This window comes from Cibotium barometz, chromosome 3, assembly GCF_041138505.1.
Source record: "Cibotium barometz isolate CiBa-2024 chromosome 3, ASM4113850v1, whole genome shotgun sequence".
In the NCBI taxonomy this organism is placed as follows: domain Eukaryota; kingdom Viridiplantae; phylum Streptophyta; class Polypodiopsida; order Cyatheales; family Cibotiaceae; genus Cibotium; species Cibotium barometz.
Genome location: NC_141048.1, coordinates 24,604,725 through 24,624,676, shown reverse-complemented (window position 1 = coordinate 24,624,676; position 19,952 = coordinate 24,604,725). Strand labels below are relative to the sequence as shown.

Below are 19,952 nucleotides of genomic sequence, written 5' to 3'. Positions count from 1 at the left end.
TATGCGTTCAATCTTCGGCTATATGTGTATGTGGATCGTAAGCAGCGACACGTCGTGTGCCATGACGAAGAGGAACAAGGTGGAGGACTTATCCGTTTCGTGTACTGGTCGTCCGGCCGACGCGCCTCTTCCCTATCTGAAGTTCTCGACTTGTGGCAATCTGAAGATGCTCGAGGTGTATGTGACCATTGACACTAGCAACATTGATGTTGACACTTCTTTGTGGGATAACCTCGTCGAGTTTTCTCGGCAATAGTGTACACAAGCACTTTTCTCCCTTGAAAGAGGTGGAACGCTTCACCATTTGCACTTTCAAATGGTGACTCGCACCCTGTCTACTTCTATCATTGCAGTTGGCAAGTCTGTCAAGCAGCACCTCATGTGGAATGTGAGGAAGCCCGCCGGAGTGATTGTCATATGCCAGGCGCTTCGCTAGATTAAAATGCACACGTTCGAGGGAATGGTAGGTTATTGTCTCAAGGATCTACATAAACCTCATTTTCATTTTCATGCTCATAATGTGTTTGTAGATGAGATGTCCAGAGGAGGGACACTATGCGCAGTTTGCTTAGGGAGACCTCAAAAATCGGGTATGCCTGACACCGGTAAATGTGTTTGAGCGAGTTTTCGTCTACATGGAAAACTATATTCTCAATAAGTGGTCTGTCACTCTTGGCGTCACACTCTTGAAAATGATAAGTGGAAAATACTTCCCTAGTGCACAATGGATAATCCATAAAGCTGGGAACGGCATGGACTCTGCTAGAGCTCGAGCTGTTTGGAAGTACCTCAAAACTCCGGACTTAGCTGATATCTCGAATATTAGAAAGGTCTTCTTCCGCGATCACTACATAGAGGGGGAAGCCGCCAGGTACTTTGTCAATTTGAATCAAGAGAAAAATGAGCATGAAGAGCAAGGAGATGGCCAATATGAGGTGCAGCCTGATAAACTCTCAAGCGACTAACATGGTGGTCCAGCCAATCCTATCTTTGTTGAGGAAAGTCCATCAGACATTGAACCCAACAATCCGTACATCAACTCCTCTGAAGAGAGGGCCGCTGAGTTCGTCAGAGTTGTGTGAGGAGCGAAGAGGAAGACCTTATACCTGTCCCCCCACGACATGATCTCAGCGGCGATGCCTTTCTGTATTGCAGTCATTTTGCCCCACTCTGTTGTAAATAAATAATCTACATGTATGGTCTCGACAGGAGATGTTTTTTCCCGTGTGTTTTGGTATGAATAAAATATCGGCCCTAGGTTGTGATCTTTGTGTGGGTCCCTTACAGATCTATCGTGCAATACCATGTCCTTTTTAAAAAAATGCAATATAAAATGTTGTTGCGTAATGTTCGAACACCCCCTTTTCCACCTTAGCTTTAGCTAACGTCTTCACCTATATTCATGGGCACGAATTAATATGTGGACAAATGTTCTTTTGGGCTCGTATTTATTTAATTAACAAATATGATGCGACATCGATTCCATGTGTGAGCCTTAATTGAAAATTTAAAGAGAGCATGATGCTGGCACATGTGAGTAGCATGTGCTCTTTACACGCGTCAGCATCATTGTTTGCATGCTCTTCATGCGTCGTCAAGATATTTCTCCTTCTTGATGGAGGTTCTGCTTCTCTGGAGTTTTTTGGATGCGCGAAGCAGGCGTGCACGCTCTTCACGTCTTGCCGGGATTCGCCTTCTCGGTGCAGGTTGGAGTTCTTTGGATGTGCTGCGTTGTCCTCATCACATTGGTGTCATGGTGCTATGTTTGGTGCCTTTCGGTAAGTTATATGTTCTTTTGCTAGGCATACCTATGTCCATGGCGTTTGCGCTATGTCCAAGTGCTCTGCTGTCTCATGGGTCCATCCAAGCGTGTGCATAAAAAAGTGAACTCTACTCCTGCATGTATGGTCCTGTCTCCGGTACTGCCACCTTTCACTCTTGGTGGCGTTTCTGCGCCCTCCATGCCTCCGACTGGCAACCCTGTTCCTTGTGACACCACGTTATGTGAGGCCAACAAGGAAAATATTCCTCCTCGCATCCTCACACCGCTCGAAGGCTCGACTGATTTGCAGAATCTCAAGGGTGTCAAATGGAGAGCCCGTTCTTCAGGTGGTGTTGTGTTGTGGTTTTTACTATTGCATGTTTAATATTCTGTATATTCTATGTTCAATCTTCGGCTGTATGTGTATGTGGATTGCAAGCAGTAGCGACACGTCGTGTGCCACCACGAAGAGGAAGATGGTGGAGGACTTATCCGTTTTGTGTACTGGTCATCCAACCCATTCTCCTCCTTCTCCGAAGTTCCCGACTCGTGGCAATCTGAAGCTGCTCGAGGTGTCTATGACCATTGGCATCGGCAACATTGATGTCGACAATTCTTTGTGGGATAACCTTGTCGAGTTTTCTCGGCAACAGTGTATACAAGCACTTTTCTCCCTCGAAAGAGGTGGAATGCTTCACCATTTGCACATTCAAATGGTGGCTCGCACCCTGTCTACTTCTATCATTGCGGTTGGCAAGTCTGTTAAGGAACACCTCATGTGGAATGCTTCACCATTTGCACTTTCAAATGGTGGCTCGCACCCTGTCTACTTCTACCATTGCGGTTGGCAAGTTTGTTAAGGAACACCTCATGTGGAATGTGAGCAAGCGTGCTGGAGCGATTATCATGTGCCAGGCGCTTCGCCAGATTAAAATGCACATGTTCGAGGGAATGGTGGGTTACTGTCTTAAGGATCTTCATAAACCTCATTTTCGTTTTCATGCTCATAATGTGTTTGCAGATGAGATGTCCAGAGGAAGGACACTGTATGCGCAGTTCGGTCAGGGAGACCTCAAAAATCGGGTATGCCTGACACTGGTAAATGTGTTTGAGCAAGCTTTCGTCTACATGGAAAACTATATTCTCAATAAGTGGTCTCTCACTCTTGGCGTCACACTCTTGAAGATGATGAGAAGTGGAAAATACTTCCCTAGTGCACAATGGATAATCCCTAAAGCTGGGAATGACATGGACTCTGCTAGAGCTCGAGTTGTTTGGAAGTGCCTCAAAACTCCGGACTTAGCTGATATCTCGAATATCAGAAAGGTCTTCTTCCGCGATCACTACATAGAGGGGGAAGCAGCCAGGTACTTTGTCAATGAGAATCAAGAGACAGATGAGCATGCAGAGCAAGGAGATGGCCAATTGGAGGAGCAGCCCGATACCCTCTCAAGCGACCAACCTGGTGGTCCAGCCAATCCTATCTTTGTCAAGGAAAGTCCACTGGACGTCGACCCCAACGATCTGTACATCAACTCCTCTAAAGAGAGGGCCGTTGAGTTCATTAGAGCTGTGAGCGAAGGGGAAGACTTTATGCCTGTCCCTCCACGGCATGATCTTAGCGGCAAGGCCTTTCTGTAGTGTAGTCATTTTGCCCCACTATGCTCTTTGTGTGGGTCCCTTATAGATCTATCGTGCAATATCATATGTCCTTTTAAAAAAAATGCAATATAATATGTGTTGTGTAATGTTCTAACACCCCCTTTTCCATCTTAGCTGTAGCTAAAGTCTTCACCTATATTAGTGGGCACGAATTAATATGCACACTTACAGAAAAAATTCAAAGTTATTAAATGACACGAAAACAAAAAGGAAATGCAAAGTTATTAAATGACACGAAAACAAAAAGGAAATGCAAAGTTATTGATTTAAATCGATTTTGTTTTTGGAAATTGGGCGACCACAAGTAAAGGTGGTGTGAATTAATATAAAGGATCTGGTGTAGTGTCTGTTGCTGTCAAAGCTGCTTTTTGCTCTGATTGTGATCTTCAACGGCAGTGTTCGTCTTCATCGCCTTCTCCTTGCCGCCGCCCCCGCCCCCGCCCCCGCTCCCGCCCCCGCCCCCGCCGCAGCTGCTAAGCTCTCCATGGCGTCCAAACGCATCCTGAAGGAGCTTAAAGACCTGCAGAAAGATCCTCCGACCTCATGCAGTGCGGGTATGTAGCCCTTTCCATGCCTCGAAATCACCCTATATGTTGACGGAGAAAGGGAATTTAATGATAGGGTCATTCTTATTCTAGGTTTAGGATTGGAGATTTGAGGATTTGGTCTGCAGTTTACTGCTATTTGGATTTCTAAGGCGGTTTAGGGCTAACTGTTAGGGGTCCGTCTGTGTGTACGGTATTAGAAGCTTCAAGTCCACAGGGGCCTGTTTGTTTTTGAGCTAGGCGATTGAGGTGATCTAGATACATCCCTTTTCCCCCCTGAAGAGACCACCTCTCAGGCACCCAACCTATCTCGTGCCAGATCCTGATCTGGTCTTTCAAGTATGGTTTTGCGGGCATTTTGAGCAGTTCAATAAAATTTGAAGTCTTGCTCAAGCTAGCCTGGTTTTTTTGCATCTCCTGGCATGTTTTCTTGATGGGATAGTACATGTGTATCGATGGCTTGAATGTATGTGTTAATGACAGGTCCTGTCGCGGAAGATATGTTCCACTGGCAGGCCACAATCATGGGACCAGTTGACAGTCCTTACGCTGGAGGAGTGTTCCTGGTCACAATTCACTTCCCTCCAGACTATCCCTTCAAGCCTCCCAAGGTAAACACTTAGTGTTTTGGTCCTTTAAAAGGGGGAAAGCATGTGAGGATAGTATTAGCATTGCTTGCACTTGGCGTTTAAGTTGAACTGTTAGAAGATGAAGTTTGTGGTTATGAATCACAGGATGGGTTTATTTAAGATCCTATTAGGGGATGTCAAAGGAAGTTCTTCATTTTGTTTCTCCCTGTGTGGATACATATGGTGTTCGTTTAGATCCGCATCTCCATAGCACTTTGCTCTTGGTAACGGCACTACCATGGGATTTCCAATACTGAACAAAGGTTATTAAGGTTAATCTTATATTTGCAGTTAGGCAATGCTGAGGTGTTGGCTGGTCATATTGGGTATAATGGCTTGCATGGTTGATGTGTGTGTGTGTGTGTGTGTGTGTGTGTTCTCCTTAATGCAAGCCTTCATTCCGAAAAGTAATAGAATTCAGTATGGTGGTTTATCTATGAAGATTTGTCCACTAAGATTGGCATATCTTTATGCATGAACCTGCACCTACTCTTGTACGCTGATGATATGAGTGGAATGTCATAGCACGTAGTCTATGCTGTACATGATGGAGTCAAAGATTCCAAGCCTTGCGAGTGGACGCTCATGGAGTCAAGGTCGCACTTTGTTTTTTTTAATTTTGGAAATAATCTGAACTTTCCATTGGTGTATATATTCATGTGATGCCAATAGGTCACATTGTCTCTAGCCATGTGAAGCATAGAGTGTTTGAGCATGTTCACACTTGGAAGCTTGACATTAATGGAGGCCTGGATTCATGGACAAAAGGAGGCGCCTGTGGTTGAGGGCCAAATCTAGCTTACGAAGCTTGGGCATGAAGTTAGAGGATGCTAAAAGTGGCTTCCCCAAGCATCTTTAGCTGGCTGACCTGCTTTTTGGGGCTTGAGCCATATTTTTAGGCTGGCCGACTCTATCTAAAGGAGGAGGGGGCTTTTCTCTCTCTCTCTCTCTCTCTCTTCTCCGCTGGCTGTACTGAAGCTGATTCTCTCTTGCTTTGCTGCCGCCTTTGAACTGGTTGACAGCTGTGTTCTATCTCTGCTGGTCGCCCACAGGCTGATGTTATAGCAACGTTTTCTTTCTTTCGTTGTTGGTTGATACATACAGGCCGACAACAGGCTGTGAAGTTCTCTCAGCTGGCTACTCTTTATGGCAGTTTGTATGAGCTGATTTTACAGTTTGTTTCAATCTCCTGTGCTTAGAACAAGCTCTCAACAGTGGGGTGTTTTGGGGCTGATTTGAAGATGGTTTGGGACTGTTTTGTGGCATTGACTAGGCCTCACTTTTGTGAAGAGGGTTTTTTTAGAGTCTCTTGTATGCTTTGTGGAAAGCTGACCAGTACACTGTGAAAATCTGGTGCTGTTTTGACGGTTTGGGAGTGTTCTGTGGCACTGACTTGGCCTCACTTTTGTGAAGAGGATTTTGTTAGAGTCTCTTGTATGCTTTGTGGAAAACTGACCAGTACATTGTGGAAATCCGGTACTAATTGCACCCTCACCTTGGCTTCTTTGTAAAAGCTTCTACGTAATAAAGAAGTTTCTACGGGGGGCCGGACGTTCCGGCTCAGTGTGCTGTCTACCTATATTCTGTGGCTTCTTGTTGTTATTCTCTGTTTGCTATTGAAGTGTTTCTCTTTTGCTCTGGGTCCCGTATCGGTTATAGTGGTATCAGCGCTCAGCTTCTCTGGTTGATTGGAGAAGGGCAAAGATCTTGGAAGGATCCGGATATTGTTATTCTTCTCTATGGTTGTAGTTGAATACTACAAATGGATCATATGGTGTTACGAGACTTATATACTTGTGGACAATTGCTTATAAGGCGGAGGGATGTCACCATTTGGTCCTTTTACCAGCTTTGATCAATGTTTTGGGGGAAGGCCACACATAGAACGAAACCAAGGTGAGAACGGGGATTTTCCACAGAAGAGGGGGATTAAGCTAAAGCATTCACTAGCATGGATTGGCCTGAACGATGGTCACAAACAAAAGCATGAGTATCATGGGATTTTAATCATTTATGTGACTTACAAGGTTTATGGGTCAATGTGTTGAGACATCATTAAAGTTGGCCGGACATCTTATTATTTGGGCTTGGATTCATGGACAAAAGAAGGCACCTATGGTTGAGGGCCAAATTTGGCTTACAAAGCTTGGGCATGAAGTCAGAGGATACTAAAAGTGACTTCCCTAAGCATCTTTAGCCCGACTTGTTTTTTGGAGCTTGAGCCATATTTTTAGACTGGCCAACTCTATCTAAAGGAGGGGGCTGAATCGTAAAAGGCATGAGGAAGAGGCTGCTTTTGGGGGATGCGTACATGTCGGCAAAAGTGAATACTCCTTTTCTCTCTCTCTTTTGTATTGGTCATACCGGAGCTAATTCTCCCCTTCTGGGCTGGCCGTACTAGAGTTGTTTCTCTCCCTTCTGCGTTGGCCGTATAGGAGCTGATTCTCCCCCTTGCTTTGTTGCTATCTTTGAATTGGTTGATAGTTGTGTTCTATCTCTGCTGATATAGCAACGTTCTCTCTCTCTCTCTCTCTCTCTCTCTCTCTCTCTCTCTGTGCTGGTCGACACGTACGGGCCGATAGTAGACTGTGAAGCTCTCTCAGCTGGCTACTCTTTATGGCAATTTGTACAAGCTGATTTTATAGTTTGCTTCAATTTGCTGTGCTTAGAAGAAGCTGTCAATAGTGGGCTGTTTTGGGGCTGATTTGAAGATGGTTTGGGACTGTTTTGTGGCATTGACTTGGCCTCACTTTTGTGAAGAGGGTTTTGTCAGAGTTTCTTGTATGCTTTGTAGAAAGCCGACCAGTACACTGTGGAATCCGGTGCTGATTGCACCCTCATGTTGGATTCTTTGTAAAAGCTTCTACGTAATAATGGAGTTCCTACAGGAGGTCGGCCGTTTCGGCTCAGTGTTGCATGTGCAGAAGCCTTGCTGTACTGATCCACCGCTGTCATGTGCATAGAGTGTATTTACTGTGTGCAGCATGCACACAGGACTAGCTTCGAGGCTTGGGGTAGCTTGGAGCTAGGCAAGCTGGGCTAGGGATGGACTGACGAGCGGGCGCCAAGTGGGGACGTCTTGACGGGCGGGCGCCCAAGTGGGGATGTCTTGACGGGTGGACATCCAAGTGTGGACACCTGGTGACCGGCCAAGAGCCTATAAAAGGGTGGCCAAGGTCAGTCAGTTAGTAGAGTCTCGCGAGTCTTTGCAAGAGCTCTGCGGTCAGGAGCTTGGATCTAGTGCAGACGTGCACTTACTTCATGTAGTCGAGGTCGGCAGCAGTCTTGAGGTCCGCAAGGATAGCTCCATGGCGGTATGGGACGTCTTGGAGTAGAGATTGGTCGGTGCATCTTGCTAGTTAGCTGGCTTGGTGGGGGGGACAGCTAGGTCTTGTGGGTTTTTCCCACGGCTGTCATGGTTGGGTGGTGAGTCAGGCCTGCACCCCCTTCACGTTTTATGGCTTTGTTTTGCAGGTTTCGAGTCTTGTTTCAGGATTGCTCTACGAGGAGATGAAACTCCCGGCGGGTGCCCGGGGACTAGGGCCTTTGACACACTTGTTGATACCATCAATGCATTTTAAAATATTTAAACATGGCCACAGCCTTAACACATATCCCTCATCACTTTGCATAAAACATAAAGTTGGACAAAACATCCACAAATGCTGAAAATGGAGCTTGCACGTGTGACACCGCATAGAGGCCGGAATGGGCCGACCCCCCCCTTGGAGTATTTTATTACCCAAGGAGAATAATATCATGTACAAGCTTTGAGGACCTTACTCTCCCCACGGGAGATGCCGGATTATCCATATACAAATGTCATAACACAGCCCAACACGAGGCAACCGAGCCAGAACACAAGCTGTAGAAATGTCGAGCCAACAACATAATCCATATATCTCCGTGTGGGTACTGAGCCGGTATTCTTCATGGGCAGGCTTCAAGAGAGAGAGAAAGAGAGTAGCCATCATTAGGGAAGCCTTCAACGGTGGTAGAGGCTAGTGTGCAGCAAGAGAGCCTCTATTAATAAAGAGAGAGGGCTCCAATTTATAGATTTGGACCTCCCATGAGCTAAAATGTAGCTCATGGCAAGAGAAGGCTACAATGACAAGTGGAGAGCCACACAATAGCTGAAGTGACAAGTGTGAGGCCACTTGTCTCACTTTGATCCACTTTCTAACAAGTGTCAGGCCACTTGTCTCACTTTGGTCCACTTTCTTGTCACATGTCCCAATCTAAGAGATGGGTCCTTCCATAAACGTTATCTCTAAAAATATCCCAACTGGTAGACATTCTGTCATAGGCACTTTGAAGGTAGGATCAAAACGCACGTACGGATCCAATCCGTACCGTACATCCGTACCGTATGGGGATCCGTACGCACGGATCGATCCGTACGTTTTTTTTGGGGTTTCACCTGCGATAAATGTTTCGCCGTTTTGTCCTTCTGTGCGGCGTGCCTGCGTCTTGCTTCTGGACTCTGGAGGCCGTACCACCTCAACCTTCCGGTAAGGGCCAGCCGCCATGCTCTCTCTCCTCTACAGTCGCACTGTCTCTGTTCGCTACTGTCGTCGTCGCCTTCTCCTTGGGCCGCCCCCTGCTCACCGCCGCCTTAGTTCGCCTCTGCCCTCACCGCCCCTGTTCGCTTCGTGCCTCTGTGCATAGCCGCCCTCTCTGTTCGCCAAACTGGCGCCCAATACGGCTGGCAATATGCTGGCCCGCCCCCCCTTTCCCCACCCACCCTTGCTCAGGCCCCCAAGGCAGCAACATAACTCTCTCTCTCTCTCTCTCTCTCTCTCTCTCTCTCTCTCAGAGCCTTAGCCCACCATCTGAGGACCGTGCACTGAGGTCTCAGCCTCTCTCTTCTTCAAGTCTCTCTCTCTCTCTCTCTCTCTCAGTTGAGCTGCCCACTAAATATTATGCATTGCATGATTGCTGAATCCTGATTGAAATTGTAGGGCACTGTGCATTGAATTTGTCAGAGCAATCATGCCGAAGCGAGAGAATCCATACTCGAAGGAGCACACAAACGTCATTCGCATTGTGACTACTCCAGGGCATGCAGGTAGTGGCACTCGACAATGGCAGTGCAAGTATTGCAATTTCACCCTCACGAGTACAATTACTTGTGTCATCAAGCACCTCACAGGCATTGGCACCACCAACAATTGTGCAGGGTGCAAGAGAGTGCCACAAGCAGTGAGAGATCAGTTGATTGCTGAAAATTTCCCTGCAATGGGGGTAGCTGGAAGAGGAAGAGGCACGCAAGAGACACAGGATGCGCTTCATGATGCTCTTCTTGGGGACTTGGCCGGTCCATCCACGCAGGTTGATGAGGATTCACAATCTCAGCCTGCCTCTTCTGAGCAGGCATCGTCTGCCAGAAAGAGACCTTCTGTCATGCAAGATTGGGATGAGGGTGATACATTACGCAAGGCAAACCACCTTGCCTTCTCGTGTGCATGCACAGTCTTGGGTCAAAGAAAGGCAAAAGGTGGCTGAGATGGAGATTGCTCGCACTCTCATAGAGTGCAATATCTCCTTCAATGTTTTGAGGACTGACCAATGGAAGAGGATGGTTAGAGCTATAGCTTAGGTTGGACGCTGGCCGACTGGAGACACTGAAGCTGGCCGACTAGAGGATTGAACTGGCCGACTGGGAAAAAACCATACGGGCAAGGAAAAATCCCAAAAAAATATGTAAAATAGGGGTGGCCAGCCCACAATCAAGGGCCTTGCAAAAGGGACCAAAAGGACACCAAAAATGGGCAGAAACTAGGGATGAATGTGCTAACAAGAATGATGGGTTGACTGAATGACTTTGGTGAATTATGACTTATGCTTATATACTTGGATGGGACACCAGTCGGCCAGCTGAACAGTTGGCCTGTTTGTGTGGACATGTTTTATGCTTTAAACTCTTTATTGAATGCTGCGCTTATTACCTGTGCTGCCCACACCTATTGCTGCCTTTTGTAGCCTTGGCCGCCTGCATGCTGCCTGTCGACAGGCCTCCATGCAGTCCCGTGATGATGATGATGATGATGTGATCATAGTTGTTATGAGGCGCGCCTCTAACAGTTAGAGGCGTTCGAGGCGTACGATTGCCTCGTCCACCAAAAAAAATTTAATTTAAAATAAATAAATAAATAAATAAATAAATATAATTATTATTTTTGGCTGGTTTGAGTCTTTGGATGGGGGCTTTAAGGGCCCAAGGCAGCCCCTCTCACACACACTCTCTCTCTCCCTCCCTTAAGCCTTTCTCAAGACCCAAAGTTCAAAGTTCAAATTTCACACACACTAGGATGATGATGTTTTTGATACCCACTTTTGGAGCTCTCTCTATACTCTTACCGGTTCATTTCAATTCATTTCATTTTACTTTGTACCCTTGAATCTTGACGATGTATCCAGATGATGATGATGGACTATTTTTGTCTCATAGGTCATTTTGGCCTTTTGCAGACGTTTAATATAGCTCTCTTTCTTTCACACACTCTCTCTCCCTCTCATACACACCCTCCTCTCCCTCCCTCAAGGCTCATACATACACACTCTAGTCTCTCTCTCTCTCTCTCTCAACTTTCACTATATATATTATATCTATCTATCACTATATATATATATATACATATATATATATATATATACATATATATACATATATACATATATATACATATATACATATATATACATATATACATATATATACATATATACATATATACATATATATATATATATACATATATATCTTTCACTATATATATTATATCTATCTATCACTATATATATATATATATATATAAAACAGACGCCTCTAACACGCCTCTAACGTCTCTAAAAAATACGAGTCTTTCGAGGTGCATACCATACTCGCCTCGTACCAAATGCCTCTGACGCCTCTAACAACCTTGGATGTGATGTTGCTTATGATGATGATGATGATGTTGATCTGATGCTTTTGATATTGATGGTGAAACTATATGCTGTCCTAATTGTTGCACTAATCAGGGATTAAGACTCTTCATGCTGAAGATTAAGCCAGGGCAGGGGCGTGCACGTGACACTCAAGAGTCTATTTATATTTTGTGCTTCTTGTTGTTATTTTCTGTTTGCTATTGAAGCGTTTCTCTTCTGCTCCGGGTTCCCTATCGGTTGCACCAAGCAATGGATTTGGAACACAACCGATCCATGGCTATCAAAATTGACCATTACGTGCCAGATCTTCATGCTTGGAACTCCCATGCACCAAAAATGAGGAGCTGTTGACAACCTCCTCTCCTGCCCACAAGCCTTCTCTGGTCGGAAGCACACGGGAGGAAACTATATGTATAACTAGAGACGAACACCATCTTAGTCTTTTCAAGCCGGAAGCTCCTTAAGAGCCCTAGATGAGTTACTAGAAACATTTGAATCACTGTCCTGTGTCCTGTCTTTGCCCTGTTGTTGGGATGAATACTTGCCTTGGCCCTTGTCCTTCTTCTTGGACTGTCCTTTCTTCCCACACAAGTAGCAACGACTCCAAATCTTCTTTTGTAGTGATGCTAAGGCATGATCCGGATCATGATACAAAACCTTTAACTTACCCTATGTCATGAGGACTGATTCCTCTGCCAATAGGAGGGAGCGTAGGTCATCAAAATCTTAAAGATTGGTAGTGACCTGGCATCGCAAAGCTCTGGCGACCATATGTGTCCCATCAAGCTTGTCCTCTTGTGTTTTACACAGGGGAGCCATATCCACAGCAAAAGAAACGCCACTGTTGCAAGAAAACCGCTTGAAAACCTCGGATCTCAACACTCCAAGACTTCTCTGAAGCATATCCAACGGATAAGAGCACGAGGACCTATCAGCCCCCTCAGAAAACTGAGGAAATAAGGGGCTGGACAGCAGCAAAACAGTCCACAAAACCCCTCCGGTGTTGCATGCATGGAAGCCTTGCTGTACTGATCCACAGCCCTATGCAGATTAAGAACATTGATGCTAATTAACATGATTAAGACAGAGGAGAGAGAAGAAGAGAGATTGGGTGTCAGGGTTTTCTGTATTAATATGGTACAAAAAGATTACATGATGCTTGTACATGACTTAGGGCTATGGTCACTGCCATGGGGTGACCTTGGCCCCTTATGCTGATAACTAATGATGATGGAATGACTGAATGCCAGGACTGAATTATGACTTATGCTTACATATATGTTGGAGGACCAGTTCAGACAGTTCCCCTGGATGTCAGTTAGTTATGCTGGTCAAATATTCAGATTTCCTTGTCTTTAATGCTACGCTTTTTCCTGATGTGTCCCACTGCTAGCCATCCAATCAGGCAATGTCCTGCCTAGTGCTTGGAACCCTATACTGGCTGCCGACAGCTGTCTGTGTGTTTGCCGTAACAGGGTTCCATGCCCCCCCCCCCCCCCCCCCTTCCCAAGATGATGTTGATGCTGATGATGATAGATACTGATGGTGTAGATGATGTGACTGCTGATGCTAATGCTCATGCTACTGATGGTGACCTAAATGCTTGTCCCAACTGTTGCACTAATTAGGGATTAAGACTGTTCATGCCGAAAATTAGCCATGGCATGGGCGTGCACGTGACATCTGGGAAACACCCAACAAAAAGGGAGGAAGCAGAAACTGTCAAAGCCGCTTATCGGGCTGCACCACACGCGAAGAAATCACCTTTCACTGCTATCTAAGTTGTAGAAAAATAGCCCCCCACCCAGATTGCACCTGGACTCTGCAAGGAAAATGCAGGGCAGGAGCACCAGAAGAGACAACGCTTGATGAAGAAGGGGCAATATAGCAGAAAATGCAGCCACTTGTAGCTTGCCCCTTGACACCTAGCCGGAAGCTTTGCAGCAGGGACAGCCCCACAGAAGCACTGATGTGGAAGACACGTCGGAGAAGAAAAAAACACAGCAGCACTTCTTACTCCATAAAACGCAGATGGAGGGAAGGGGTCATAGAGAGGTGGAGAGCCAGGACCTAGACGTTTGATACCATGTGGATGTATGCACAGGCAGAATCGGTCAACATATAGACAAAAATAGAGAGAGAGTTAGAGAGAGGGAGAGAGTAGGCAATGATCAAGTTCTATTATCATAGCATGAGATTTAGAAGAGGTTGTACAGCAGTCAGCAGATGGGCTTCAGACGATATGCACCGGGATTGCTTAGATACAACAAGTGAGAGGGGGAGGCCTTGAAGCTGGCTAACTCTGCCATTAACTGGCCAACAGCAGCCCACGACCTGGAAAATCAGCCATCATTCATAAAAAAGGAGAGAAAATACATGTCTGCCCAATATAAGGTCCAGATCCCACACACACATACATAAATACATAAAATTCTAAAAGGGGGTGTATGCATGCTTATGCATGTTTTGCCTAGGAGAGGAGGATGTTTTTGACGAAACCTATCTGCTTTTAGCTGTGCAAGCAACTGTATGTGTATGTAATTGTTTCAAGTGCTTTTTGCAGGTTGCTTTCAGAACGAAAGTGTTCCATCCAAACATTAACAGCAATGGAAGTATTTGTTTAGATATTCTGAAAGAACAATGGAGTCCAGCCCTTACCATCTCTAAGGTAAGGTTTGTCAACTGCTATGTTTATGAGGCCTTCATGCTGTCTCTTGAAGATTTAGAGGAACGTTTCCTGACTGTTCAAGCACCCACTCAAATTGCAGGTTCTTCTTTCCATCTGCTCTCTGCTCACTGATCCTAACCCAGACGATCCCCTCGTTCCTGAGATTGCACACATGTACAAGACAGACAGAGGGAAGTATGAAGCAACTGCAAGGAACTGGACTCAGAAGTATGCCATGGGCTGAGGAGGTTCAGCGGCTTTGTGATTTTAAATTAATAGCAAACACATGCAATGATATTTTGTAATTAAACTTGACACGCGTTACTGTTTTCCCGTCTTATTACTTGCTTGAGGGTTTTGTACCTTTCCACCTCTGATGGCCAGCTTTTGAAGTTTTAGCCAATTGTTGGGAGGTGTTATGTACATCCAGTTTGTTGCTTCGAGCTTCAACTGCACAAGACTGTTATCAAGTCAGGTTTTGTGAACCATACAAAAATCTATCTTTCGGCATTTGGGTTTGGAATGCTATGATTGAAACATATGTAACTAGCAACACCGCATTTTCTTGGAGGTTTACACCTGAGTATTTAAAATGTGGTGCTTACCTTTCTGTAGGCATGCTTGTATAGTGCTCTGCTTAATTCCCATGAAATTGGCAGGATTGCTTTTGACTGCCTATGAGAGATGCCCTCTTGAAGTGTACACCCCTTTTTTTAAAATGGGAATTGTTAAACTTGTTCAGGAATGTAAGGGTGCGACATTTGCCTCTTACAGTGACCACACATTATCTAGCACCCATGTAATGGTATACCAAAAGAATTTATACTTGAGATGTCATTGTACATATGTTACTTTGTCAAATAGTGACTACAATGTGCGTTTAATTCAAAGTTATTTAATCAATAAGATTCCATGTGATGGACATTATTGGGGTCGAGATGAGAGAAGAAGGGGAATTCGGAGATAAGATTCATAAACGTTTTCAATATGTGAAAGTGGATGTGCATGTATGTCATCTACGGTCATTCTTGTTCTTGCTTTTAAATTCGAATCAAATTCTTATGAGCAGATACTTTCGTTTTCCATTTTCTTTGATGAACAGTTTTGAGCATGCATCCTTATGAAACATGAGAGAGAGGAGGGGGAAAGTTTGATAAAAAGTGTCCCTCTGCTCTATTGTGTAACCCTAACACATGATTTTCTAACTTAAGAGAAAAATATGCAGTGTGTTAAAAGTTTGGATGCAAAAATTAGTTTTGGATTAAATATGTATTCAAGCTTTGCATTGGTGTTTGGGCTTCATAAGGGTTAATTTCTTAAAAATTAGAAAGTTTTCATCTTGGATGAAAGTTGGGAAGTCGGACTTAGAAGTGGTGTCCAAGGCATTGCTTTTCTCATTGCTAATTAAATGATAAGATGTGAGTATGCAACATGGAGGACTACACATCAAAAAGCATTGGTTGTGTGATGAGGTCGAAGCACAAAGGTTATGTGAAGAAGAGAACATAGATCTTTGGGTACAAGGAGCCTTGTATCCCTCAAACCCATCCACTAGTAAGCCTCTTTGAAACCTTGCAATTGGTGATGGTTATTGGGTTATTTCACAAGGCTCAGCCATCAAGCTCATATTGCTCATTAGCATTGAGCCCATACCAAGATGATGATGGACATGTCTAACTAAGCCATTCAAGGGCTTGGTAAGACAGCTAATTTTCTACAAGAAGATCTGAAAACCCACTACTAGAAGGTGGATGAGCTATATTCACTCCTCCAATCATCTCAAGAAGAGGTGAATCACATGAGAGAACAAAACAAGAAGTGGGAGAAGGAATGTTCAAGACAATTTAGCCACCTCCCTTGGGGCTTAGGATGTGGTGTAAAAAAATGAAGAATATTAGCAATTTGGCAAAGTGAGGGGTGCCAAGAAGAAAAGGATGGAGCTAGCTAGAGATTATCTTGAAAAGTTACAACGTTCTACCTTCAAGATGTAGTGACATGATCACTATGCTCAAGTCTTGAGTCAATAACCATGATGTGATTGAGATGCTTAAGCTTCCAGAGTGTTCTAACATCCGTAAGATGATTGCTAAAGAAGTTTTGCACGATCTTTATGATTTGATGAAGCCATAAGAGGTGGTGGAGGCTTGTGATACACTTGAAATAAGTAGGAAGGGATATCTTCTATCTCCAAGATGTTGTTTAAAGGTCTTAAACCTCATCACTTAAAGGTATTTGGTCTACCACGGCCATATACTGTGGGTAAGGTGAGATTGAAAACTTGGATATTCCAGACATAATAAGTGAGTGTAAACACATCAAAGAATCTATCCCACTAGAGAAGACAAAGAATAAGAAGAGAACATTTGAATTTAATATGTCTTTGCGGTTGTGAGACGAGTACATGTTGGCATGGTGAAGTTCTACAAAATGACACTTTGTGTTGAGGGTGATGCTACTCTTGCTTTTGTCCTTAAGCTTGATGAGGCTCAAATCCTTAAACACCAAAAATGGAATGGATTGATGAATAAAGCTCTTAAGGAAAAAGAGATGCTCCATGCTATCATGTGCAGTCAGAAATGGAACTTTGGTGGATAGCATTATTTGAGGTCCCAAATGAGAGTCATGAGAGTCTCAAATGGTTGTTCTTGCACATTGAAATGATGCTCAAAATAATGGGAGCTTCTGTGTGTGAAAGATATTGGGATATGGCAAGCATGAACTCAACCAATTGGTGCAGCTCTTTTGTACTGACTCTAGGTAAACCTCCAACTAGAGATCAAGAACCAAATGGAGTTTGGAGGAAAAGAAGACCAAGGTAAAAAAAAGTCAAGAAACATGGAGCAACTTTCACAATCACAATCACAACTTGTCCCTAAGGATCCTAATTTATATCCAATAATCTAGAGACAATGCATACTGCATGCAGAGATAAGGATACTTGATAAGCTATTGTGGCTACTTACTCTAGGCCACCACATCTATCAGATGCATACAACAATGTGAAAGTTTACTCTCTAGAATGGGTTTCCATGGAGGACATGTACAACTTAAGAAGGGTGAGAAGAAACCAGGGAGCACTGGGGATGTGCTAGTGGATGTATCAATCAGAGGAGTGAAAGCTAGGGGATTTTTGTCGAGCCATGATGACAAGCAAGTGACAAAGATGTGGGAATATTGGAAATCTCTATGCAAGCATACAACCAATCGAGCAAGCCATCCAAAGATGGCTAATCGATTGAAAGTGTGGATAACTTCATCAAACTCTTGAGACAACTAAGAGCTCATAAACTACACGGATGATTACATGATGGCTATCAAGATGCTTATAAAGGCTATTGCGGATGCATGGGAATAAAAGTACATAACATATTATTTGGTAAGGGTAAGAATGTCTTACAAAATATTTAGTGGATATGATAGAAGATCACTAGTGTACTTCTTTTCTTCTGTATATGAAGCACGAAAGGGGATAAAAGTACATACTATATTATTTGGTAAGGGTAAGAATGTCTTATAATATATTTGATGGATATGATGTAACTAGTGCACTTTTTTTTGAATATGAAGCACATTCTCTATGTGCATAGACCATATTTCGTTAGGAGCCCTTGTCTGTATGGAACACTCAAGGCATGGAGAAATCAAACTATCAAGTATGGACTAATTACTTTCAAACTACGTGCCACGGTGACGGAAAAACAAGAAGCAAATCTAAGCATGAACTATTCAATTGGTTTTACAGATGAGACACATGCCAAGAATTTGAAGCTCAAAGGTTTGAATTAGTTATAATTTTCTATTTTATATCGAAATGTTTAAATTTAAAAATAATTTTTTTAACAAATTACTAAAAAAGAATTTTTTATAGTTATAAAAGGGTTGTCCATCCTCATTTTTATGGTGAGGACAAAAGATACAATAAGGAAGAATGGGCAACCTTGCATGTCTACAAAAGATACAGCAAGGAAGAATGGGCATGGAGGTGTGAACTTTGCACATCAGCAAGCTTTGCAAAGGACTAAGGTAGCAGAGAACACTAGGCTCAAGGAGGACAGGGTGGCATAGTTACGAAGGCATCACAAAAAAATCATGGCTGAAGTGCACAATGAGCGTGATAGTCCCGAACCACCCCCACCGGAAGGTGACCATGGACTCCTCAATGAGCCACCCAAGTCTCCACAAAAGCAGAAAGAAAGCCATTCCCACCATAGGATCCTCGATTCAGATCTTGTTGAAGGAGAGAAGCTAGAGAGCCAACCAACCAAGAAGAGGAAGAAAAGCTCAAGAAGGTGAACCAGAGGGTCGAAAGAAGGCTAAAGTTCAAGAGGGTGCGAAGAAGAGCAAAACCCAAGAGCCCCAACAACAATGATAGAAAGAGGAAGCAATGGGTGCAAAGAAGGGCGAGGCACAGCAATATAAAGAGGATGGGAAGAAGGGCAAGGCCCAAGGGTCCCAGCAACAAAAAAACAACAACAAAGTAGAGTGAGGGCAAGGAACTAGGGTCCCATCAACTAAAAAACAACAAAGTATAGTGAGGGCAAGGAAGTGGGAGGACTAAGCACCAACATAGAAGAGAAGATGGAGACCAGGGCACCAAGGTATCGAGAGAGAGATCAGGTTCTACCAAAAGACCTAGCATCTCGTTTGTTAGAGGAGGGTGTCATTCCAAACGACTAGTCTCTGAGATCACTTATGACTACATATTTGGCATAAGAAACACAGAAGAGGTAATAGAATCCCTACAGGAAGCATCAGAGAAAATGCTCATGCTCAAAGGTCTATTGAAAGATACAAACTTATGTGCCATCCATGCCCACACGGTAACGATCCAAGACAAATGCTCATTTTCATAGATCTATTTAAGGATACAAACTTACGTGCCATCCATGCCCACACGATAACAATCCAAGACAAGGACATCTAACTAGTGAGGCAAATGTGGTGACTATAGCCTTGGATAAGACATATGGTACTATATAATATATCTTGTAAACCCCACCATGTAATCCACAACTTTTCTTACGAAATGAATGTGTTTTCTATGCTTTTTAATATGTTTATTATCTTTTAAAATAATTTCATTGGTAAGCATGTGCTAAGTGTTACACCCTTTGAGGGGGGCCATTTGATATCATATATATGTGTAAGGAGGCCATATACGTGGCTAGATAACAACTTCCCTTCGTGCTTGGGAGGCCTTGGACAAAAAAAAGAGTAATGGAAACACGACACGACCATGGGCATTTCGATAGTTGTCAAAATACCCTAGCCGCCGCACCAAGTTATGTGGCTTTGGCCATTTATTTTTTGCATGATTTGGCTTGGGTTTCCAAGGCACAAAGGGGAGGCCCTCTTGCATGCCTGGTGGGCATTAGAAAAAAAATCCCCCCACTCAATCAAACCTTGGATCGAGTGGGGGTGGGGGGGCCTTTTTGTTTTTAATTTCTAATGTCCACGAAGAATGTAGGGGGACTCCCCTTGGTTCGTATGGGCCAAATCATGAATGAAAATAATGGGAGTCCCCTCTCCCTTGTCCAAACTATACACAAAAATAAAGGCCTGAGTCTCCTTGCCCTTCTTATAACGCCCACACCACCACGAATGCAGGGGGCCTCTCAACCTTAAAAAAAAAACTTAAAATGCCCACTAGGAATGTAGTGTTGTTGGATATCAATGCTCCACCCTCATATTGTATTATCCAGGTTCCAGCTAGCTCATGTTTGTACGGCCCCCATTTTGAGAACTAGCCATGGTTG

The 19,952-nt window shown here is 44.0% G+C and overlaps 1 protein-coding gene across 1 annotated transcript; it reads left to right on the top strand.

Moving 5' to 3' along the window:
- The first annotated feature begins 3,780 nt into the window (after window positions 1-3,780).
- Window positions 3,781-14,772, top strand: LOC147639867 (ubiquitin-conjugating enzyme E2 8-like). Its single transcript, XM_086774879.1, has 4 exons — window positions 3,781-3,978; window positions 4,453-4,580; window positions 14,092-14,196; window positions 14,297-14,772. The coding sequence occupies exons 1-4, from the start codon at window positions 3,909-3,911 to the stop codon at window positions 14,438-14,440; spliced, it is 447 nt and encodes a 148-aa protein (XP_086631005.1). The 5' UTR covers window positions 3,781-3,908; the 3' UTR covers window positions 14,441-14,772.
- The last annotated feature ends 5,180 nt before the right edge of the window (window positions 14,773-19,952 follow it).

What these genes read in the sequence shown, in the direction of transcription:
- LOC147639867 (XM_086774879.1), top strand. Translation starts at nt 3,909, where the DNA reads ATGGCGTCCAAACGCATCCTGAAGGAGCTTAAAGACCTGCAGAAAGAT. An exon ending in TCCGACCTCATGCAGTGCGG is followed by an intron (nt 3,979 to 4,452) that starts GTATGTAGCCCT and finishes TGTTAATGACAG; the next exon opens with GTCCTGTCGCGGAAGATATG. An exon ending in CAGCCCTTACCATCTCTAAG is followed by an intron (nt 14,197 to 14,296) that starts GTAAGGTTTGTC and finishes CTCAAATTGCAG; the next exon opens with GTTCTTCTTTCCATCTGCTC.